Raw genomic sequence first — 25,809 nt, forward strand, 5'->3', positions numbered from 1 at the left:
ATTAGATTAGAAAATGAGACACTTAAAGTGGTAGTTGAGTTTTGTTATTTGGGTAGCAAAATAACTAATGATAGCTGAAGTGGAGAGGATATAAAATATAGATTGACAATGGCAAGAAAAGCATTTCTGAAGAAGGGAAATTTATCAACATGAAACATAGATTTAAGTGTCAAGAAGTCTTTTCTGAAAGAATTTGTATGAAGTGTAGTTATGTATGGAGGTGAAATATGGTGGGTAACCAGTTTAGATAAGAAGAGAATAGAAGTTTTTGAAATGTAGCGCTGAATAGAATTTGGGAACAAAGATATTTGCGTCACAACCTGACTAGAAGAAGGGATCCGCTGGTAGGACATACTCTGAGGCAATAAGGGGTCACCAATTTAGTACTGGAGGGAAGTGTGTGGGGGGGGGGGGTAAAAATCGTAGACGGAGAACAAGAGATGTATACAGTCACCAGATTCAGAGGGATGTAGGTTGCAATAGTTACCCTTCGATGAAGAGGCTTGCATAGGAGGGAGTAGCTTGGAGAGCTGCAAATCAGTCTTCAGACTGGAGACCACAACAACAACATAAAATCAGAAGAGAAAGAACCCATTATATCATGACTTTGAACTGCCCATCAGTTCTACTTCTATTGCACAAGCTTCAAAACGCTAATCATTGCAAAATCGGAGGGTGTATTTTGCATTACTTCTATAGCTCGCATCACGTAAGACAGCGCTTGCGCGCGTAGAGGCGGAGCTCTGCAGGGATGAAAACTGCACATGCGCAGTAGCAGAGAGCAGTCAAAGTAAGTCCACGTTGCCAAACTGTGTTGCTGCGGACGACAGTCAGGCTCATTTGCCTTCGGTACATCATATTATATGTACAAATCTGTGAGGGGAATAGTAAATATTAAAACCAATTTCAATCAGTCATCATGAAAGAAATATTAATTTAAATCTTGACAATGTTGCGACCACTGCTCCGCAGATTTACTCTGCGTGATGTCGGGGGGCGAGAACAGCTGACACAGCTTTGTGAAGACATGAAGTACAATTTTTCTCAAAGTGACAGTTATGACAATTGTCTAACGATGAGATTATTGAAACTGCTTGCTGCAATAGGTAACGTTTATTGCAATTTGAACTGTGTTATAAGTAAAAATTTAATACACAACAAAATTAACTTTAAGCACAAATGAAGTCATTATTTTTGCGTGACTACTTCTACTCAATAGCCTTTTCAAAAATGTGTATAAGATGTGTGTGTTGATTTGTTTGACTGTAGTTAAGTGTAATCACTGTGTGTGAAAAAGAATTAGTGGTAGGAAAAACTAATGAAAAGACAATCGTAAAAATGGTCAGTAAGTTGTCATATTTTTTGCTGTTAATGCGCATTTTGAGTATAAACTAACTCATTTGACATTACAGTAGAGACCGCATTTATAATGCATTGAACAAGCAAACAATTAACCTTCATCTGCAAATAATTCCAGAGAATGATGACCGATACCATTGAAAACCACCGATATCTCAACCAGAAACAGTTACTGTCATTTTAGGGCCTTATCCTGTTCGTGCATTGAAAATGACAGGGGCTTACATGTGGAAATATCGGACTTTTGACGAATTCATCCAGCTGCATTCTCGCATGTTATTAGAGCATACAACATGGTGGGAGAAGCTGAACTTTTCCTTGGGCAATTTGTTGAACATTATAGTCTGTATAATTCAAAGGATACAAAGCCTAAACAAAAAGAGTATGAAGTTCTCATTATTATGTATGCAACTGATATGTTGACAAACACATTTATTAAACCAGGAGTCTTTAAAACTAAGGAATATTATTACTTTGTTCCAACGTCTACATCGTTAGTCCACTGTCACTTCTATTTGAGTCTGTTTCCGAACAACTGATTGTAAATTTATGATGTTAGGTTCATTCCATCATCACTTCCATGTCAAATTATTCTTTCTGAAGCTTTTCAGCATGCCACACAGATGTGCCCACACTACAGGTGGATCATTGCCTATTGCCTCATACACAAGTGATTCAGTGAATATTATCTTGCATTTTTTTCCTTCTCATATAGCCTTATCATTTGCCCAAATTAATTCCATAAGGCTTCAGTGATGGTGACATGTGGTAAACGCAAAACTGTGAGAACCCATTCATGTGCAAGGGAGTCAAGTTTGTATGGTCTGTCACGTGACTTGTATAAACTAATGAACTGCAGGAGATTGGCACGAGTCTGGTTTATACTGTGCTTAATATTTTTATTTTTAAGTCATGGAAAAATATGCACTCTTTAGGTGTTTACACAAAGGGCATACACAATTTTTTGCACAGTTGTCTATATTTTTTTTATTTTTTGCAGGAGGAGAATGAAATTTTTTGTTAACATACATGAAACACTTAGCTATACATTGAGGCTACTCAGCTGTGACATATCTGGCCCAACGTTCTTTCCGTGATGTAAATGCACTTTGGTAAAGTTCTGGGGACTGACTTTTACACCATCACTTGACACAGGGAATAAAGTCTTTCTCACTATCAAATGTGTTACCACACAGATGGGCCTTCAGACGACCAGAGTGGGGAGGACCCTCCTGCATGTCGCTGCGGGGCGGCTTTGACAGTGGCCCACATTTTGTTGGCCTGCCCCCTTTTAGCTGTGGTCAGGCAGACATTTGCGCTGCCTGATACGCTCCCTGCCCTCTTATGTGATGACCCTGGTATGGCTGACTTAGTTTTCCGTTTTATTCGGGCAGGGGGTTTTTATTATTTACTCTGAGTGTTTGTTCTGTTCTTTTGTGTTGATTCTGGCCATTGGCCTACGATTTTACGCTGAGTTTTTAATGTGTTCTCGGTGGTTGGCTTTTCCTTTTTATCTCTATGGTCGGCCAACCACTGTCACACTCTGTGTGATTTTAATTTGTTTCGTCTGATCTCTGTAGGAGTATTTCTTGTCCTGTGTCGTCTGACGTCTTTCCTGTTGTTCGTTTTTTATTCTCTTTGGGTGGTTTTACTTTTTTTGGAAAAAGGGACCGGTGACCGTCGCAGTCTGGTCCCTTTAATCCCCCCCAAACCAACCAACCGACCAGAGTGGTAAAAATCTAATGGAGCCAAGTCCAGACTGTAGCGAGGATGAAAAACAATTTTCCAACCCATTTTCCTGATTTTCTCCTGCGTCATAATACCGTATTTACTCGAATCTAAGCCGCACTTTTTTTTCCAGTTTTTGTAATCCAAAAAACCGCCTGCGGCTTAGAATCGAGTGCAAAGCAAGCGGAAGTTCTGAAAAATGTTGGTAGGTGCCGCCACAACTAACTTCTGCCGTCGAATATATGTAGCGCTACACAGACATGCTTTGTAGGCACAAAGATAAATACTGGCGCCAAAACCTCTGCGTCAGTAAATAAATAAAAAAAAAAAAAAGGTGGAAGACGAGCTTTTTTTTCTCCGCCCCGAGTTTCGACCACTGCATTTTCATACATTATCCAACGAAGTAAATACAAATTCCGTATTGTTCATCTTCGAATGTATTAGAATTTCAATGTACTACGAAAATCCGACTGGCAAGACTGTTTGGGATGTTTTTCAATATGGCCAACTCTACGTTCTGAATTTTTTCCTACCTGTGAGAAGAGATGGTTGCTAATAGTAACCTGATGAAATGTGAATCACAAGCAGTATTCTCTTCACCATTCACCATAAGAATAATACGAATATAAACATTTTGCCATGTGTTCTTCCGTGTTTGTTGCTATCTCATTTAAATCCTGTCTGCCTAATAAACTACGAAACTAGAGTGAGACAACAGCAAACGCGGAAGAATACACTTATCGTGTCTGTTTATATTCGTATTATTCTTAGCCTAATAGTGATACAGTCAGAAATGAACCACGGCAACTGACTAGATTTTTAAATCTAAGATGACTCTAATTTCTGTGCAGAATTTGATGCACTAAAGAAGCGGCCGCAAAGATTTTCAAACGGAGAAAAATTTTCGCCTAACTCTCGTTCAGAACATGTTCTATCATACGCAGCCTATTATTTGGTTCTTGTTGATCATTCTCAAAGAAAGCAGCAGTGTAAGTAACAACAAATAGCAGTCTCTTGACATTGCTTCGCTAATGAGACGATTCGCCTCTTTTTAGTTGTAAGCGGCGGTAGCGCACACAAAAGCAACCCATGCCGCGAACGGCGACAGGCCGTAAACACGCACTATCAGAATGCGACAAACAATGCATGACACAGTACAGTGATGCATTTTCAGCTTAGAGTGACGTAAACACCTATAACAGAGAAAACGGCACTTATCAGATCAAATAAAATAAGCAATCGATTCAAACCAGACGAAGCACGTGAAAAAGGAAGGGTACCCGTATAAATACGGACGGAGCGCCTGACACATAGCAATGGCTACCTGGTAAAGCTTACGACTCGAACCAAACTACTGTAGCTGTATCGTCATTCATTCGACCTAAATTGTGTCTCATATTACAATGGACCAACTTTGTTTCGATTTGGAGGTGCGGCCTAAAACTTTTATCTCCCCTTGAATTTCGAGTCTCAAATTTCAGGTGCGGCTTAGATTCGGGAAATCTTTTTTTCCTTTGTTTCGAGTCTCATTTTTCAGGTGCGGCTTAGATTAGAGTGCGGCTTAGATTCGGGTAAATACGGTAGCTGTATGGGGTTTGGCATTGTCATGGTGTAGTCTTATGAACTGACCCTGAAGCTGTGGTCTGTTGGTCTTGATGGCACGTTGCGGCTTGTCCAATGACGAACAGTAATGGTCCCAGTTAATTGTGGAGCCAGGTTCAAAAAAGTCAATGAAAATGACACCACACTGATCCCAGAAGAAGGAGGCCATCACTTTTTGGCCTGCTGTTCGTGAAAGTTTTGGTTTCTTCTTCCGAGGGGAACTCGGATAATGCCACTCCATTAATTGGGGTTTGCTCTTGTGTTCGGACAAAAACAACCCTGTTTTATCCTGGGTAATAACGCCATCAAAACACTGTTTCTACTCTTCAGTAAAGGTCTTCATCAGACCCTCGCACACATTCTTCCTCATCGTTTTCATTTCTCTTGCCAGTAATCTAGGCACCCAACGTGCACAGATTTTTCTGTACCCTAGTGACTGTACCAGTGATACCACACTATCCAATGACAAATGAGTCATTTCAGCAAGCTGTTATGTCATCACACATCTGTTATTTTCGACAATTTGATCAATGGTCTCCTTGCTCAAACAGTCCACAGATGTACTGCTGGTCCGTAGTGTCCAACGGGCACAATATTTTGGTGATCAGGCATGTCGCCATCGTCAGGTGTGCTGATGAACTGAGCTCCTGAGCGTGGGCGGCTGTCTTAAATCCCTTTCCCCCTGTGAGGCATACAATCTGCGCCTGCATGTCGGCGGTCGCTGAGATGTTGAAGTCAGATCTGTGGTGGCGTTGGTGTAATTGCCTCGTCCGCCCTGGTCGCCTGTTCATTTTCTTTGCTGAGCCTCTTTTTAATTACACTCATTGCTGGTTCCCATGCCTTTTTGGGGTTATAGCTGCAATCTCGGTTGATGAGTCTGTCCCTGGTACGAATTTCGATTGCCACTCTAACTACGCTGTCCCAGTATTTAGAAGTCTGTGCCAAGACCCTGGTATTTTGGTAGTCCATTTCATGATTTTTGGACAAACAGTGCTCTGCGACTGCCGACTTGTTGGGGTACCTAAGTCGAGTGTGCCTCTGATGTTCTCGGCAACAATCTTCGATGGTGCGCACTGTCTGTCCAATATAAGTCCACCCACACTGACGGGGAATCTGTTATATGCCGGCCTTCCACTAACTGAGATCGTCTTTGACTCTCCCCAATAATGCTCATGTTTTATTGGGTGGGCAAGAGACAGTTCCTACTCGATATTTCCTCAGTATTCGCCCTATTTTCCCTGATAGTGCACCAGTATATGGTATATAGGCAGTGGCTCTCTCTTCCTCCGTGACTTCTTCCGTCTCCACATGCTGTACTGTGAAGGTGGGGTGGAGAGTGCATCTGATCTGCCATTCTGAGTACCCGTTTTTCCGGAATACTGTTTTGAGGTGTTCCAGCTCATGGGGCAGACTCTCTGCATCGGATATGGAGCGTGCCCTGTGCACCAGTGCTTTTAGCACCCCATTCCTCTGTGAAGGGTGGTTGCAGCTGTCTACATGCTAATACAGGTTGGTGTGCATTTTCTTCCTGTATACCCCGTGGCCCAAGGTGCCATCCACTAATCTTTTGACCATGATGTCCAGGAATGGTAATCTTCCTTCTGCTCCAATCTACATAGTGAATTTGATGTTTGGATATACGAAGTTCAGCTGTGTAAGGAACTCTAGGAGCTTGTCCCTCCCATGGGGCCAGATCACGAACATGTCATCCACATAATGGAGAAAACAAGTAGCTTTCCATTTGGATGACACCAAAGCTTCCTCCTCAAAGTACCCCATATAGAAACTCACGACCACAGGCGAGAGTGGGCTCCACATTGCGACTCCTTCTGTTTGTTCATAGTATTCTCCATTAAAGAGAAAATACGTGGAGGTCATAATGTGCCTGAAAAGGTCGGTCGTCTTCTCGTCAAATTTCTGTGCACTAAGCTCAACTGACTCTTAAAGAGGCACCTTGGTGAATAATGAAACAGCATGAAAACTGACCAGGATATCTGAGTCTTTAAGCTTGAAGTTGTTGTGATGTTTTACGAAATCCACAGAATTACGAATGAGATGAGGGCATTTACCTACATAAGGGCTTAGTAATTCTGCCAGGTATTTGGCGAGCAAATATGTAGGTGCTCTAATGTTACTGACAATTGGGCGTAATGGCACCCCTTCTTTGTGGACGTTAGGGAGTCCATAAAGGCTTGGCAGTACAGGTCCTTGAGGTGTCAATTCTTTGCGGCACCCTCTGGTAAATCTGTATCCTTGAGAAAAGCCCTAGTCTTGTTCTCCACTTTTTTTGTAGGCTCAGCGTTGATCTTTCTGTAAGATTTGTCATTTAGCAGGCTTTGCATGTTCTCAATGTAGTCCTTATGGGAAAGAATGATCGTAGCATTGCCTTTGTCAGCTGGTAAGATAACAATCTCAGGGCGGAGGGCACTGTGGGCCACAGGGTGTACAGGAAGAAAATGCACACCAACCTGTATTTGCATGCGGATAGCTGCCACCACCCTTCGCAGAGGAATGGGGTGGTAAAACCACTGGTGCACAGGGCGCGCACCACATCTGATGCAGTGTGTCTGCTCCACGAGCTGGAACACCTCAAAAATAGGGCGAATATTGAGGAAACACCGAGTAGGAACTGTCTTTTGCCCACCCAGTAAAACACGAGCATTACTGGGAAGTTTCAAAGATGATCTCGGTTTGCTGAAGCCCGGCATATACCAGATTCTCTGTCAGTGTGGGAAGACTTATATTGGACAGACAGTGCACACCATCGAAGATCGTTGCCGAGAACATCAGAGGCACACTCGACTTAGGTACCCTAACAAGTCGGTGGTCACAGAGCACTGTTCGTCCAAAAATCATGAAATGGACTACCAACATACCAGGGTCTTGGCACAGATGTGTAAATACTGGGACAGCGTTGTTAGAGAGGCTATCAAAATTTGTACCAGGACAGACTCATCAACCGAGATTGCAGCTATAACCTCAAAAAGGCATGGGAACCTGCATTGAATCTAATTAAAAAGAGGCTCAGCAAAGAAAACAAATGGGCGACCAGGGTGGACGAGGCAATTCCATCGACGCCACCACAGATGCCGACGCAAGTGCCTCAGTGGCTGCCGATGTGTGGACCGCGGAGAGAACGCCTCGCAGGGGGAGGGGATTTAAGACAGCCGCCCTCAGGAGATGCTGAGTCGCAGATGAGCACAAAAAAAGATTTTCACACTTAAAGCTTTCGGCCAATGGCCTTTGTCAACAATAGACACACATACGCACACATACACTCAAGCAAACACAACTCACATACATGACCGCAGTGTCGGGCAACTGCAACTGAAACCACACTGCGAGCAGCAGCACCAGTGCATGATGGGAGTAGCGACTGGATGGGGGAAAGGAGGAGGCTGGGGCAGGGAGGGGGAGGGATAGTATGGTGGCGATGGCGGACAGTGAAGTGCTGCAGGTTGAGCAGCGGGCAGGGAAGAGGCGTGAATGTTGTTGGGGGGGGGGGGGGGGGGAAGTAGTGGGAAAGGAGAGAAATAGAGAGAAATAAATAAATAAAGTCTCATTATCCCTAGCCAGATCCCACTCCCACATATTGTTCCTGTGTTGTTGCTTGGTTCATGGAATCCTCCCTAATGGCCTTACCATCAGATTACCCATCTCTGGCTGCCATCCCTCCTTCCACAATGACCTCCACCTGTTCAAATTCCGCCAATCCTTAGCCCTCATCAATATAGTCCAGCAAAACCGTATCAACCAAGCCCAAACCTCATTGCAGTCTTTTCTTTCCATTGGGAAGATTCTCCTGCTATGCAATCCCAAACTCCTGGAATGCATAAGACACACTGAAACTCTTGCCCTGCAGGAACTTGAGCAAGATGCATGACGCCACCTCAAAAAGCTCTCTATCCTGCTCACTTCCTACTCCCGCCTTGGAGTGCCACTCCACCACCTCTACAACGGCCTCCAGACCTCCGCCACGCCCCCTCATAGCTGACAGACCCTGTATCGCAGACCTACTACACTTACCCCACCCTCCAAAACTCACTCCCACCACCATACAGAATCCAGAACCAAAACAGACCCGCAACACAGTCATGAATCTTTCCTCCAGAAGCCTTAGCCCCACAGAAATATCAGTCCTTTCCAAAGGCCTCACCTTTTGCCCCACTCCAAAATTGAATCATGCAGGACTTGTTAAAGACCTTCTCTCCTTCTCCCGGCCCTTAATGTGGAAACACTTTTTCATCACCAACCCTACCCATCAGACTCAACCAAAGGCCAATATTGAACCTTGCCTAACTCAGTTCATTCCTCCACCCAACTGTGATCCACCCCCACTGCCCCCAAACCATCCACTGTTAACTTTCCAGAGTTTCTCAACCTCAAATCTTGCCTCACCATCATTCCCCAAATCCCTCAACATGCAGACGAACCTTACATCCGCAGAAAGAACCGCAGTCCACCATCTAAAAACTAATCCCGACATTATAATCCTACCTGCGGACAAGGGCTCCACCACTGTTGTTCTGAACTGCAAGGATTATCTGGTGGAAAGACTCTGACAGCTGTTAGATACTTGCACCTACAAACCTTGCCACAATGACCCCATTCCAGTAATCCAGCAGGATCTCCAGTCACTACTCATATCCTTAGGCCCATCCCAGAACCTCTCCTTGGATCCATCTCTCTACTGCCCCTACCACTCCCCACACTCCCGCCATCTACATGCTTCCTAAAGTTCATAAATCTAACCACCCAGGATGCCCCATTGTGGTCGTTTACTGTGCCCCCACTGAGAGAATCTCTGCTCCTGTAGACCAACATTTTCAACCTATTACCTGGAACCTGCCCTCCTATATAAAAGATACCAATCATTTCCTCCACCGACTGGCCACAGTTCCTGTCCCTTTACTACAGGGTGCCCTGCTCATCACTTTTGATGCCACCTCCCTATACACTAACATTCCTAATGCTTGTGGCCTTACTGCATTGAATACTATCTTTACCAATGCCTGACAGATTCCAAACCAACAACCTCCATCCTAGTCGCCATGACCAACTATATCCTCACCCACAATTATGTCTCCTTTGAAAGTATTACATACAAACAAAACCAAGTATGGGTATGGGCATCCACATGGCACCATTCTATGCCAACCTATTCATGGGCCATCTAGAGGAATCCTTCCTAAACACCCAGAATCCTAAACCCCTCACCTGGTTCAGATTCATTGATGACATCTTAGCCATCTGGATTGAGGGTGAGGACACCCTATCCACATTCCTCCAGAACCTCAACAACTTCTCTCCCATTTGCTTCACCTGGTCCTACTCAGCCCAATAAGCCACATGGTACATGTTGACCTCCACCTCGAAGATGGCTACATCAGTACCTCCATCTGTATCAAACCTACTAATCACCAGCAATACCTCCACTTCGACAGCTGCCACCCATTACATACCAAGAAGTCCCTTCCGCACAGCCTAGCCACCCGTGGTCGTCACATCTGCAGGGAGAGCAGTCTCTCTCGAAATATACCTAGGGTCTCCCAACCTAGTACAAAAACAAGTCTCCCGTGCCTTATCTTTCCAGTTTCCCACCACCTCTCAAAGCCCCACCATCCGGCCACAGAGGCGCATTCCTCTCATAACTCAGTACCACCCAGGACTGGAGCACTGAATTACATTCTGTGCCAGGGTTTCGATTACCTTTCGTTGTGCCCTGAAATGAGAAATGTCCTGCCTACTAACCTTCCCTCACCTCCCACACTGGTATTCCGCTGTCCACTAAACCTACACAATATACTAGTCCATCCTTACACAACCCCTGCTCCTAGTCCCTTACCTGATGGCTCATACCCCTGTAATAGACATAGAGGCAAGACCTGTCCCATACATCCTCCCTCCATCACCTACTCCAGTCCAGTCACTAACATCACCTATCCCATCAAAGGCAGGGCTACCTGTGAAACCAGTTATGTGGTCTACAAGCTAAGCTGCAACCACAGTGCTGCATTCTATCTAGGCATGACAACCTACAAGCTGTCTGTCCGTGTGAATGGCAACCGACAAACTGTGGCCAAGAAACAAGTGGACCACCCTGTTGCTGAACACGCTGCCAGTCATGATACCCTTCATTTCAATGACTGCTTCACAGTCTGTGCCGTATGGATCCTTCCCACCAACACCAGCTTTTCTGAATTGTGCAAGTGTGAACTTTGCCTGCAATACATCCTACAATCCCGTAACCCTCCTGGCCTCAACCTTTGTTAGTCGCTGTCCTCATCCATCCATCCCATTCTGGCACTACACAGTCATCCATCATTCCATCACCACACCCAGTCCTTTTTTATTTTTATTTTTTTTTATTTTTATTTCTCTCCTCCTGTGGGTCCGGGGTAAGTATAGGCCCACCGTATTCCTGCCTGTCGTAAGAGGTGACTGAAAGGAGTCTCGCACGTTTTGGCCTTTATGTGCTGGTCCCCTGTAGGGTTTGATCGCCATTCTTCAAAATTTTTCTGAAGAGCGAGCCAATTGGGGAAGGGCGCCTTACATGGTGCATTGTGTCCATGGTGCGTTGAGATCTTTAGCCCCCTTTCTTGTCGTCGCATTGCTGTCCCGCTCATTCTTCACCTGTTGGGCGAGGATACATTCCTGCGTGTGGTTTCTGCCGTGCACTATGCAGTGTTGCATTCTGCACCGACGACGACGACCCTGGACCTCTTTGCACCTTATATACAACACGGTAGCCAGTCCATTGTGGTGGGGTTGCCATGTACCCTGTTAGTTGTAGCCCCCTGACAACACAGGGATCGCTCTGCTGATGCCTGCGCCATTAACTCCCCATGTTTGCCAAGGAGTAGATGCCTATCTCTCTGGGGCATTGGGTCTCCTGGCAATGGCCGTCCTGCCAGGTGACCCTTGCTGTGGCTGGGTGGCACCCATGGGGAGGGCCCTTGATTGGCATGGGTGGCATCAGGGCAGATGACACGCAAGGAAGCGTGGCCAACCACCAGAAATTTCTAAGCGTTCGAGGGCTCAATTCAATGCGCAGACGCATGACCCCTAATCGTTCCTCTCCCTGGCCACACCATGGGAGGAACGAAAGGCTAAGGCTGGCAGCGGCGCTTATTCGCCCCAGTGCCTAGTATGTACAAGAGCATGATGGGGAGTCTTTCATGATGATGAAGCCTCAGTTCACTGTAGAGCATTTAGAGGACAAGTTTGGGGAGGTGGAGGGCTTGTCCAAAATTCGCTCTAGGTCAGTTTTGATAAAAACAGCATTCTCTGCTCACTCATGGGCATTACTCGCTTGTGACAAGTTGTGGGATGTTTCTGTTACCATCCGCCCTATTAGAGCTTAAATATGGTCCAGGGTATTATATTCCACAGAGACCTGCTTTTGCAGTCTGATGACGAGCTGCACGCCAATTTAGAGCGGCGAGGTGTTCATTTCGTCCGGCATGTTCATTGGGGTCTGAGGGATAATCAGGTTGCCACCGGTGCTTTCATCTTGGCCTTTGAGGGTGGTACATTACCTATGAAGTTCATGGTGATGGGGTGATGGTCTACCGTTGTGATGTCAAGACCTATATCCCTCCCCCGGTGTGATGCTTTCGGTGCTGGAAATTTGGCCATATGTCTTCCTACTGTACTTCCAGCCTGACACGTCGAGATTGCAGACACCCATCACATCCAAATACTCCATGTGCCACGCCTCCCATCTGTGTCAGCTGCGGAGAGCATCATTCCCCTTGCTCGCCAGACTGCAGGATTTTACAGAAAGAGAGGAAAACAATGGAATATAAGACCCTGGACCGAATGATCTACATTGAGGCTAAGCGGAACTTTGAATGCTTCCATCCTGTTTGTATGATCTCCTCTTACGCCGCTGCTACAACATTTCTAGCCTCATCAGCTCCACCTATCCCAGTCACCTCTCAGAGCCGGAAGACTAAACGTGCCCCCTTGTTGGTGGGGGGGCAATTCCCTCCCTGTTGTTCCTACACTATCTACTTTGGGAGCAACTCCCCCCCCCCCCCCCTCCCACCACCACCACCAACCATCGGGGATGTCTGTCCCCACTTCTAAGCCGGGGAAGTGTCCACTTTCTTCGTCTCCTCTCGCTCAGAATGGGTACCTTGGGTCCCTCCCTTCCCAGGTTTCCACCAGTGGGAAAGGTTACACACACCAGTGGCTGAAGTGCCCTAAAGCAGCTGGATGTAGGGCTTCACAATCCTCCTCTGTTCCGTAGACTGACTCAGTGAAGCCCTCCGAGCCAGGGAAACCCAAGGAACAGCGAGACAAGTCCAAGAAGAAGACCCTTAAGACCAAGGACCGTGTGGTGGCACCCCCCTGCCGCTACCTACAAGCTCTGCGTTTGAGGATAAGGTGGAGATTCTGGCGTCCGCTGAGAACCTGGATCTTGCCGGACCCTCAGACGCAATGGATATCACCGCCTCAGGAAATCAGTGGATGGCAGCAGGTGACCCTGAGGTGTCAACTGCCTCATTGAATATTCAGTGCCTTCCCAGCCTCACCATCATTTTGTCCTCCAGTGGAATTGCGGCAGTTTTTTCCACCACCTTGCTGAGCTCCAACAACTTATCAGCCTTCACCCTTCCTTCTGCATTGCTCTCCAGGAAATTTGGTTTTCGACGATGCGAACCCACACCCTCCGTGGCTATCGGGGTTATTATTAGAATCGGGCAGCTTATGCGAGAATTTCTGGTGGAGTCTGCGTCTATGTCCTTAACTCTCTTTACAGTGAATGTGTACCTCTTCAAACACGTTTAGAGTCTGTCGCTGTTAGGGTGTGGACACCTCAGGCTGTTACTGTGTGCAGTATCTATCTTCCACCAGATGGTGATGTCCCACAGCATGTATTGGCTGTGCTGATAGCCCAACTGCCACCTCCCTTTCTGTTACAGGACGACTTTAAAGCCCATAACCCTTTATGGGGTGGATCAGTGGCAAAAGGCCAAGGTCCTGTTGTTGAGCAAGTGTTGGCACAGCTCGACCTTGCTTTCTTAAATAATGGTGCCTCCACACATTTCAGTGTGGTGCATGGCACATACTCAGCCATTGAAGTATCGGTCTGCAACCCTCGCCTTCTACCATCTGTCTAATGGAGTGTGTGTGACGACTTGTGTGGTAGTGACCAGTTTCCGGTCTTTCTGTGACTGCCGCAGCATCGCTCTTTTGGGCACCTCCCCAGATGGACTTTCAATAAGGCTGACTGGGACTTGTTCGCCTTCATTGCCACTATTGGGCCTCTTTCTCATGACGCCATTGATGTGGTGGTTCACGCTATAACCACCGGCATCGTTTCTGCAGCAGAATCTGCAGTTCCCTGTTTTTCTGGGTCCCCTCAGCAGAGGACTGTGCCTTGGTAGTCACCAGAGATCACTGAGGCGATTAGAGATCGCAGGCAGGCCCTCCAACATCATAAGCGGCACCTATCACTGGAACACCTCATTGCCTTTAAGCAGCTACATGCCCGAGCCCGAAGCCTTATTCGCCGATGGAAGCAGGAGTGCTGGGAAAGGTATGTCTCCACCATTGGCATCCGTACCTCTCCATCGCAGGTTTGGACCAAGATTAGGCTACTCCATGGATATCAGACCCCCGTTAGGGCCCCTGGGCTTTCCCCGAATGCAGCAGTCTGTACTGAATCAGACACGATTGCAGAACTCTTAGCAGAGCATTTTGCTCAGAGTTCTGCTTCTACAAATTACCTGCTGGCCTTCCGCTCCATGAAAGAGTGGTTGGAATATCAGAGCCTTTCTTTCCGTATGTGCCACCCCGAATTGTACAATGCTCCATTCAGTGAATGGGAATTCCAAAGTGCCCTAGTCACTTGCTCTGATACTACTCCCAGGTCAGATCGCAGTCACTATCAGACGCTCAAACACCTCTCGGTGGATGGCCAGTGACACCTTTTCGACCTTTCCAACCATGTCTGGGTTGAGGATGAATTCCCATCACAATGGTGGGAAAGTGTCGTCATACCAGTGTTGAAACCTGGCAAGAACCCACTGGAGGGGGACAGCTACCGCCCCATTAGTCTCACCAACATTCTGTGCAAGTTGCTCGAACGCATGGTGGCTACTTGAGTTTCGGGCCCTTCTGGCTCTGTCTCAGGGTGGGTTCCGTCAGGGCTGCTCTACCACCGATAATGTGGTCTGCCTGGAGTCTGCCGTCCATATGGCATTTGCCTGCCATCAGCATCTGTTTGCCATCTTTTTTGACTTACGGAAGGCGTACGATACAACATGGCGACATCGCATCCTCACCATGCTTCATGGGTGGGGTCTTAGGGGCCTGCCCCCAATTTTTCTGTTGCTTCGTTCCTTCTGCGTGCTAGTTGGTTCCTCCCGAGTCCAGGAGAATGGGTCCCGCAAAGCTCTGGTATGAGTGTCTGCCTCTTTTTAGTTGCTATCAATGGGCTCACTGCAGCTTTGGGAACATCCATATCAGCTTCTTTGTATGCTGGTGACTTTTGCCTGTACTGGAATTGCATTTGCTGAACGGCAGCTGCAGGGCACTATTTACAATGCGCAGTCTTGGGCCACAATGCGTGGCTTCCAGTTTTCGGCCACCAAGACTTGTGTCATGCATTTCTACCTCCATTCCACTGTTCATCCTGATCCACGGCTTTATCTTGACGGTGAACCTGTTGCTGTGGTGGAAACGCATCGGTTTTTGGGAGTGCTTTTTGATACCTGGTTGACTTCGCTCCCTCATATTCGGCAGCTTAAACAAACATGCTGGCGACATCTTAACACTTTTTGTTGCTTGAGTCACACCAGCTGGGGTGCCGATGAGCGGTCTACCCTTCTCCGACTGTATCAGGTGTTGATTCAGTCCCGTCTCGATTATGGGAGCCTGGCTTACGGTTTGGCATTGTCTTCTGCGTTGCGGTTGCTTGACCCTATATGTCACTGCAGGATCCGACTCGCAACTGGAGCTTTCTGCGCAAACCCTGTAAACAGCGTACTTGTGGAGGCTGGTGTCCCTCCATTGCGGGTCCGGTGCTTATGCTACACATGTTTGTAGCTTGCCTGGGCATCCAAATTACTGTCTCCTGTTCCCCAACTCGGTCTTCCATCTTCCCGAACGGTGGCCCCGGTCTGTGTGTCTGCTTGCGGTTCGCGTCCGTCTCTTCTCTCTGGGCTTGAGTTTTTCCCTCTCCCACCTCTTTTCCGGGCCCACATACGTATACCCATGTGGTGTGTGCCCCACCCGTGCCTTCAGCTGGATTTGGCACAAGGCCCGAAAGACTCAGTCCCTCCAGAGGCCCTCTGCCGATGCTTTATTTCCATCCTTGCTGCGTTTCCCAGCTCTGCCGTAGTCTATACCGATGGTTTGATGGTTTTTGGTTGAGTTGGTTATGCTTTTACTCATGGGGAACAATCTGAACAATGTTCATTGCTGGATGGCTGCAGTGTTTTCACTGCAGAGCTTGTAGCCATCTCTTGCGCCCTAGAGTATATCCGCTCCTGCTCAGGTGAGTCGTCCATTATCTGTGGTGACTCCCTGAGCAGTTTACGAGCAATCACCCAGTGTTTTCCTCGCTCTCATTTGGTGATGGCTATCCAAGAGTCCATCCTCACTCTTGCCCGTTGCAGCTGCTCTGTGGTTTTTGTGTGGACCCTGGGTCATGTCGGCATCCCAGGTAATGAACGTGTTGACACACTGGCCAGACAGGCTATCAGTGCACTGGCCCTGGAGATTGGCCTTCTGGAATGTGATCTCCAGTCAGTATTGCAGCAAAAAGTCCTTGGTGCTTGGGGTGATGAATGGCGCACCCTGCCTTCCCTCAACAAACTTCAGGTCATCAAGGAGACTACAGGTCTCGCAAGGATTCAGTTGTTCTGTGCCAGCCATGCATTGGCCACACCTGACTGACGCACGGCCATTTTTGGCGCCATGAGAACCCACCTCTATGTCACTGTGAATCAGCGTTGACAGTGGTCCACCTCTTGTTGGCCTGTCCGCTTTTAGCTGCGCTCAGGCAGATGTTTGCACTGCCTGATGCGCTCCCTGCAATTTTAACAGATGACGCTGCAATGACAGGCTTAGTTTTGAGTTTTATTCGAGCAGGGGTCTTTTATCGCTCGATATGGGAGTTTCTCTTTTTTTGTGTTGAGTCTGGCCTTTGGTCTACAGTTTTATGATTGGGGTTTTTAGTATGTTACTTGGTGGTTGGCTCCCCCCCCCCCCCCTGCCCCTTTTTTTTCCTTTTTTTCCCCCATGGTTGGCCAACCACTATAAAACTCTGGGTGTGTTTAATTCCTCTTTTCTGGTCTCTGTCTATCTCTTTCTTGTTCTGTGTTGTCCCTTGTCTTCACCGTTGCTTGTTTTTCTTCCTGATGGGTGTTTCATGGTCATGGAAAACGGACTGATGGCCTTCATAGTCTGGTCCAGTCAACCCCCACAAACCAACCAACCAACCAACCAGCCAATTATTTCTCTATAGTTCTTTCCTATTCCACTACTTCCCCCCCCCCCCCTCCCTCCCTTACCTGCTGCTTAACCTGCAGCACTTCACTGTCCGCCATCCCCACCATACTATCCCTCCCTCTCCCCACCCCAGGCTCCTCCTTTCCCATACCCAGTCACCGCTCCCATCGTGCACTGGTGCTGTTGCTCACAGTGCGGTTTCAATTGCCTGATACTGCGGTCGTGTGTGTGAGTTGCATTTGCATGTGTGGGTGTGTGTGCTTATGTGTGTGTACGAGGTGCGGCTAGAAAAAAAACCGGACTGATGCTGGAAAAAACATTTATTTACAATTATTTACAATTTCATGTTCTCTCCTTCAATGTACTCTCCTCCTCGGTCTCTACACCGCTCCATACGAATTTTCCAGTGTTCATAGCAATGCTGCAGATCATTTTCGGTAAGTCCATACATTACTTCCGTCGCTTTTTCTTTTACTGCTTCAACAGTCTCAAATTTAGTTCCTTTCAGAGCTGACTTGACTTTAGGGAAAAGAAAAAAGTCACAGGGGGCCAAATCAGGTGAGTAGGGTGGATGATCTAAGATAGGAATGTTGTGTTTTGCCAAAAAACGTCTTCACTGACAACGCACTGTGAGCTGGGGCATTGTCTTGGTGAAGGATCCATGACTTTTTTCTCCACAAATCGTTCCGTTTCCTCCGTACTCGCTCACGTAGGGTAGCCAGGACACTGCTCTGATTGTTGAACGGCGATCTTGTCGAACAAGTTTACCGATTTTTTCAATGTTTGCATCAGTTTTTGCTGACAATGGTCTGCCAGTGCGAGTGTCATCACTGGTGTCTTCGCGGCCATCTTTAAATCGTTTAAACCACTCAAACACTTGTGTTCGCGATAAACAATCATCGCCGTACACTTGTTGTAACATTACAAACGTTTCACTTGCAGATTTTCCTAGTTTGAAACAAAATTTGTTGTTAACACGCTGTTCTTTCTGTACACTCAACATTTTCCGACGCCACGGGCAGACTGAGTGCAGGAGGCAGATGAAACTCGAGCAGTAGGCGGAGCGAGAGTCACGTGACAGGCCACGCGACTTTCAGCCTTATTGCATTTGTTTTATTGTTTCACCAGTACTAGTCCGGTTTTTTTCTAGCCACACCTCGTATTGTGGACAAAGGCCATTGGCCAAAACCTTTAAGTGTGGAAATCTTTTTGTTGTGCCCATCTGGGACTCAGCATCTCCGCTATATGGTGAGTAGCAACTTTCCTTCTCATAGTATTGTTGCACTCCATCCAGGATTTTCCATTGTTTGATATACTAGAATTTGTAACATAGAAAGTACATATTGGGCACTTTTTAAATATACACTGTAGGTTGTAAAACTCCTTCACAAACTTCACTGGTTATGCATTGTTAAAACACAGAAATGATGCAACTGTTAAACTGTCATAGAGGAGCCATTAAATGCCTGTCACAATCAACACCTATAAAAGGGACACAGAACATGACAAAGGCACTTTGCCAGAAGATTGGAGTTTCTGTAATAGCGTTTCAAAATTATTCATATACTTCAACAAGTCTGCGTATTTTTTGTTCATGTTATTTCTACTCATCCAACTGTAATTTTGAATCGCTACGAGCTTGTCAGTCATGAATATTACATGAAATGGACAATTTTAACTGAGACGGTTTAAGCATATCCCATAAATCTGCTAGTGTCAGGACTGGGCCGTATTTATGTGTTTCTGCAAAAAAGGAAAACGTATATTTTAATTGCGTAGGGTCCTAGGGGCCAGTGGTGAGTCCTCTATCCATTTTTAAGGTGACATTGGTATTTTAATGCTTTAACAGCAGGAAGTTGTCAGAGTTTTTGAGAAATTTGGTAAATGAAACAATGCTTCTGAATCATGTCTATTAACCCAAGTGTGTCTGATATTTTATTGACCCTGCGGAGTTGAAATTCTTTTTAGCTAGAGCATTTACTTCATTCTGTAGTTCTGCATATTCTTAATGATAGAAGAAGCAAGAGCCAGAGCACCAGCTCAAGTTGGGGAAGGAAACCATCTGTGTGTCTTCAAGGAAATCTTCCTGGCATTTGCCTTAAGTAATTTAGGGAAACTGTAGTAGACCTAAAATAGGATGGCCAAATGCGAGCCGAGTGTCTTAAAACATTGTGCTTCCTCACTTGGTTTCTTTTTACTGAAGGCAGAAATGATAATGGTAAAATCTTAACACCGCCATACTCGGTTCTTGCAATTAATTATTGGTCCACATTTTCTTCTCATCTTTGTCACCACCAGAAAGCAAAAAGTTATATTGAATCTGAAGGTTTGTTTAGACACCACTGAGCATTAGTATACATGGTCTTATTGTCTTCCTCCAGCCTGAGAACTGTTTCACTGAGCCAGCATGGAAAGTGAACCACATTGCAGCTTGAATTTTTCACATGTGTAAATTGCTGCTGGAGATGAAGGCCACTTGAGCTATTTCCTTGGTTATGCTTTTACTCATGGGGAACTCAGGAAATATGTTATGCCTTGGGCTTTGTAGTCTGGTGCTTAACTGCACAACCACCAAGCTGCTCTTCTTCACTGCTTACAGACCCAACTCTCATTTATGAGATGTGTGGTTCAAATCCCTATCCATCTTTAAATGAAGGCCAATACTGGCTTGGCTTCTTGAAGGAGTGTAGTTGATTTACTTCCTCATTTTTGGGCTACCCAAACTTGTACTCAATCTCTAATGATTTCATCATTGACAGTTTTAAATCCTTACTTTCCGTATCCTTGCCCTATTTTGCATAACATACAAGGAAGGCTTTAGACAAGATCTGAGCCTATCTGTATTTATGTGTCTAAGCTAATCTTGAATTACCTGGTACATCATGTGTGTCATTTGTAATAATGTTTTTGTGGCATAAAGATGTGTGAATGTAGTCTGATATGTATTTCATATTTTATCCTGTTTGCTCTGAAACATACACTTCCAACTACCCTTTGAATATGTTTATATTTCTCGAAGCAGAACTGCTTGTTTATGGAAATCGTGCTTCTGTGATGCACAGTTTGTTTTATAGACGGTGCAGGTTAAAGAAACAGAAGGAAAAAAACAGTAATTTGTCATAATTACCACAGTGTGCTTAAGTTTATGATGAAATAAAGCACATAAACAAGAATAAAGGTATTAATAAGTTCCATGCAACATTTCTCTCTCAAAGAGTTCTGAAAGGCCTCCATACTGTTCTGTAACTGGAATTAATATTACCATAAAATACATATTTCAAGACAAAGCATGTTCTTAAACTGCATCCAGTGCAGAAGGACTTTCAGTGATAATAAGTGCTGAGAGAACTTTGTCTCCTAGAGCACTTACTGTTCGGTAGGTTTACAGATGTAGATATAATGTAGAGTAGAGTCATAAGCATAGACATCAATGCAGTATGTGATATTGTGGCTCTTCTGTTTAACTGCAGGAGAGAATTGTTCCTCCAGACCCAATAACACCAGCAGAACGCCGTGCAACCCTTTTGCGACTCAACCAAGTTATCCAGCACCGGTTAGTTACTGGAAATCTGCCAACTCGGATGAGAAATCTCAAGGTATTCTTAACAGATAGTTTGTCATTCCTATTTTCAACAGATTTAAATTGAATGTTTCTTTCATTAGAGGACCTTTTTCTTTCAGATTGAGAGTGGCCGTGTTACTTTCACTGTAGAACACGAGTTTGAAGTATCACTAACTGTGATGGGTGATGGCCCCAATATTCCATGGCGACTGTTGGACATTGATATATTGGTAGAAGATAAAGAGACTGGAGGTACTAGTCTCTTATTACCTAGCGTAATTTTTTCTCAACAACTAGTAGCTTTTCGAGTTGTCTGTAGACATGTAGCCATTTCTGGCCATAGTGCATTACATTGACAGTTATCTACTTCTTAACCAGGTATTATTATTTTTTCTTTTTGTCAGTTGTTATCAGTGTCATTCTGATTGAAGTGTTGGCCTGCATTTTTTTTTTTTTATTTTTTTTTTATTTTTTTTTTTTTTTTGTTAAACTGTTATGGTGGTTGTTCTTGCTGACAGGCATGCAGTTTAGGTTAAGACCAAGTCATTGGCATCTGCACTACTTGTCAGTGAATGTTCAGGTAAAAATCCCATATTACTATTTTGGGTAAGATCATAAAGGGTGTTGCATTAATGTCGTTTTTGTCTTCCTTCAACTTGCTATGAAGTGTCATGTGGGTCTGTACTGTATGCTGGAGTGTGATGGGTGCTCGTGTAGTGTATTGCACTGTTGTGGCTGAATATGGAGTGAAAGGGAAGAAGAAAGCCAATGCACAACTTGCTTCTCTGAAGTTGTACCAGCACTTCTGGGACCCACGTGGAAACTGAATACTCATTAACAGTGTTATGCAGCTTACTTCATGAGAAACATAGTAGAAGGTTTGAATTTACCCCAGCACGTTGTTGCTAATAAGGAACAATATGCCATCACTGTATCATTCAGTGTTGCCAAATACTGGTTGTGAAACTTTCTTCTTCCACTAGGATTTTAACCAGCTACTTTTTTGTGCATTTAATTGCACAGTTTTTGTATGTTATGAATGTGCCATCTCATATACGTAAGTGAAACATGGACAATAAACGATTAAGACAACAACAGAACAGAAGCCTTTGAAATGTGGTGCTGCAGAAGAATATTGAAGAATAGTTGGGGTATCACATAACTAATAAGGACGCATTGTGTAGAATCAGGGAGAAAAGAAATTTGCAGCACAACTTGACTAGAGGAAGAGATCGATTGATAGGACACATTCTGAGATATCAAGGGATCACCAGTTTCGTATTGGAGGGAACTGTGGAGGATAGAAATCGTAGAGGGAGACCAAAAGATAAATACAGTAAGCAGATTCAGAAGGATGTAAGTTGCAGTAGTTACTTGTAGATGAAGAGGCTTGCACAGGATAGAGTAGCATGGAGAGCTGCACCCAACCAGTCTTCATACTGGAGAGTACAACAACAACAACAACAGCTACTACTACTACCACATTTACATCTACAACAACAACAACAACAACAACAACACGATGAATGTGCAAGTAACACAAGCACTTTTCGATGATTATCCATTTCTATGGATGCCAATCAGCAGTTGTTATGTTCAGTTTCTATAATTCGGTAGTGTGTAATGCTGTGAGAAAAGGAACTTCCATGTTTTCTTCCATCCTTTGAAAGTGCGTATACACAACAAATACTGCTTCGACCCAGATAGCTGGGATCACATTGTGAGCAAGAGGCCACGCACAGATCTTGGTAGTGTTGTTCAGTTTACACCTGGAGGTGACAGTGACCCAGTGATGTCAGCAATAACATTTGTTTATTGTGTTGAGTGGACGGAGTTATAAGTGTCTTCAGAGTGGCAGTTGGTGGCAGGGCATAAGCACACATGCTGTGAAGAATTGCTGCAATGCCTTGTCAGTGACAAGCCACATCCTGTGCTGGTGGCAGTGTAGGAAAAGGAGCAGTCACCAACCAAATGTTCCACAATACAGTGCGGCTCCTACCACAGCATTTTCGAAGACAGCCCGTTGTCTACTCAGATGGAGATAGCTGACTGCGACCCAGGATGACAACTGTCATGGAGAATAGAACACAATCATCCCCCATGGATCAACCATGACTGCAGCAGATCTGAATGAGCAGGCCAGAAGCCTGTGGGGATGCAACCCGCCTGGTCGGAATGGAGATGGCAGCTTGTAAATCATCTGCGATGACTCATAGCGGAGGAAGACTGGCCGTACACCAGTGTTCTTATGCTCAGTGACCCAATAGACAGCAAAAGCATACCACAGCTGTGGTATACATCAAGTTAGTAGCTTCTCGGTGTTGAAGTCAGTAAGCAGGTAACAGACAGGTCATCATTGATCAGCTTGTTGTGGTTTCACTGAAATTCAACAACTGTCATTCTCTCTGGTTCTAGTGTCAAAGACAGAATGACTGCACAACTGAACATGTCTTTGAACTCTAATAAGCCTCATTATTTAAAGGTCCAAGCCTACGCCTATGGCACGATGGCTCTGTGTGTGTGAGTACATTTGCCCTCATTTATTGGTCTCATTAGTTCTCCTTTCCTCTTTGTGACAATTCAATAGTAATTAAGTGTTGCCCAGCTTAGTTCTTTCTGATTATGTTTGACTTTGCAGTGGCTCCCTGGCATTGAAATTATGTATTGTCACTTCACAGTGTCTTGTTATATAGCAGTGCGATGTTTGTGTTTCTGCCTTCATCACTCTGAAGTTGTGTGGCAATGCTCCCCTCATACCCTGATGTTTGTCACATCGGTGGTATGCCTTGTTGACATTGTGATTGACACACCAGCCCAAAGTTACCCTTCTCTGTTCTGAACTTGTCTGGTAGAACCTTTATAAAAGTTTTAAATATGCACAGTAAAATTATTCTGCTGTACATCACTCCTCCTATTTCAAAAAATTCATCACAAATTTTGCCTTTGTTTATCTGCAACAATGTCATAGATCTACTTAGATAATTGTACATTATGCCCATTACACCAACTTTTTGCTTGTGAGAGCTGGCTCACAGGGACTTCCACTTTTTTCCTATTCTGTGCCATTATCCTTAAGTTTTGGTTTACTGAACGCTTTCTAAACAAAGATGATGTGACTTACCAAATGAAAGTGCTGGCAGGTCGACAGACACACAAACGAACACAAACATACACACAAAATTCAAGCTTTCGCAACAAACTGTTGCCTCATCAGGAAAGAGGGAAGGAGAGGGAAAGACGAAAGGATGTGGGTTTTAAGGGAGAGGGTAAGGAGTCATTCCAGTCCCGGGAGCGGAAAGACTTACCTTAGGGGGAAAAAAGGACGGGTATACACTCGCACACACACACATATCCATCCACACATATACAGACACAAGCAGACATATTTAAAGACCAATATGACCTGCCAGCACCTTCATTTGGTAAGTCACATCATCTTCGTTTTTAGGTATATATATATATATATATATATATATATATATATATATATATATATATATATATATATATATAAAAAATAGAGGGAAACATTCCACGTGGGAAAAATAGATCTAAAAAGAAAGATGATGAGACTTACCAAACAAAAGCGCTGGCAGGTCGATAGACACACAAACATACACACAACAGTTGCCTCGTCAGGAAAGAGGGAAGGAGAGGGAAAGACAAAAGGATTTGGGTTTTAAGGGAGAGGGTAAGGAGTCATTCCAATCCCGGGAGCGGAAAGACTTACCTTAGGGGGAAAAAAGGACAGGTATACACTCGCACACACACACATATCCATCCGCATATACACAGACACAAGCAGACAAATGTCTGTCCTTTTTCCCCCTAAGGTAAGTCTTTCCGCTCCCGGGATTGGAATGACTCCTTACCCTCTCCCTTAAAACCCAAATCCTTTTGTCTTTCCCTCTCCTTCCCTCTTTCCTGACGAGGCAACCGTTGGTTGCGAAAGCTAGAATTTTGTGTGTATGTTTGTGTTCGTTTGTGTGTAGATAATTAGTCTACGTTTTTTGGGTTATGTTAGTTAACCATTCAACAAGTAATTGATATGTTGATGTGTCTGGAGAGTGGGTACTACGATATCTGAGACAAAAGTGAAGTACCCAAATTGCTGTCAGAGGACATGGCTAGACTGGTGGTCGTAATGCTTAATGTCTCCACATTTATGCATCAGTTCTTTTGATTTAGCTGAATATGTTGCAGAATTTGCCCTTTTTTTTTTCTTCAATACCACCACTTTATTTTTTTATCAGTTACTCCACTCTTTTGCTTGATATCCTTAATTGTCCAAAAGAACTACATTAACACAGAATATAGTAGTTTTAAGGTTTTCTCTCTTCTAATTATCACTTCTTATTCCCTGTCTAAGGTGAATGAGTAAATGGTGACCCACATTTTTCTTTGTATTAGTTTTATTTCTACTGGGTATTGCGTTATTTAATTGCTATTTAAATTGATTTTATTTATGGTAGTTTGAAATGTAGTATTTTTATCTATTATTTATAGTTATTTATTTATCAACTTTCTAATTGTTCAAAATAAGGACAAAAGCTTTTATTCCTCCTTTGATTGCTGTTCTCTGACTTCTTCACAGCTCTCGGATTTGTCCTGCAGCTTGTTATTTGTTACTCCAGATCTTGGAATTATGACTGTTACATTCCATTGCTATTCTGCTCTTGTATCTTCCCTGAGTTGTGTGTGAATTATCTATCTTTGATCTCTACACTACGGTCAACTTTCTTGGAGAATGGCTATTCTAGCAAGGATATAGATTGAGCACTTCGCTCTAGACAAAGAATCAGGAGCAACGATGAACAACAGTCATGCAATGGCAAGGTTTTTCTTCTGTTCATTAGTAAGGTCACAGATCGTATTGGGAAAGTGTCAAGCAAGTATGGGCTGAAAACTATTTACAGACCCACCAGGAAAATAAAAGAATATTTAAGATCGGCAAAAGATGCACGACACCCTTTGTCTGCATTGGAGGTGTATAAAATTCCTTGTAGTTGTGGACAGGTTTATATCGGCACCACAAAGAGAAGTGTGAACACCCATCTTGTTGAACTGAAGAGGAATTGCTGACTGGGGAACAT

At 44.7% G+C, this 25,809-nt stretch overlaps 1 protein-coding gene across 1 annotated transcript in view; it reads left to right on the forward strand.

Moving 5' to 3' along the window:
* LOC126161617 (mediator of RNA polymerase II transcription subunit 14) overlaps positions 1-25,809 on the forward strand; it is a 188,776-nt gene that overhangs the window by 13,854 nt on the left and 149,113 nt on the right. The window contains exons 5-6 of the mRNA XM_049917572.1: positions 20,625-20,750; positions 20,836-20,968. Of these exons, the coding sequence (XP_049773529.1) occupies positions 20,625-20,750; positions 20,836-20,968 (259 nt within the window). The remainder of the gene's footprint in view (positions 1-20,624; positions 20,751-20,835; positions 20,969-25,809) is intronic.

This window comes from Schistocerca cancellata, chromosome 2 (assembly GCF_023864275.1).
Source record: "Schistocerca cancellata isolate TAMUIC-IGC-003103 chromosome 2, iqSchCanc2.1, whole genome shotgun sequence".
Lineage (NCBI taxonomy): Eukaryota > Metazoa > Arthropoda > Insecta > Orthoptera > Acrididae > Schistocerca > Schistocerca cancellata.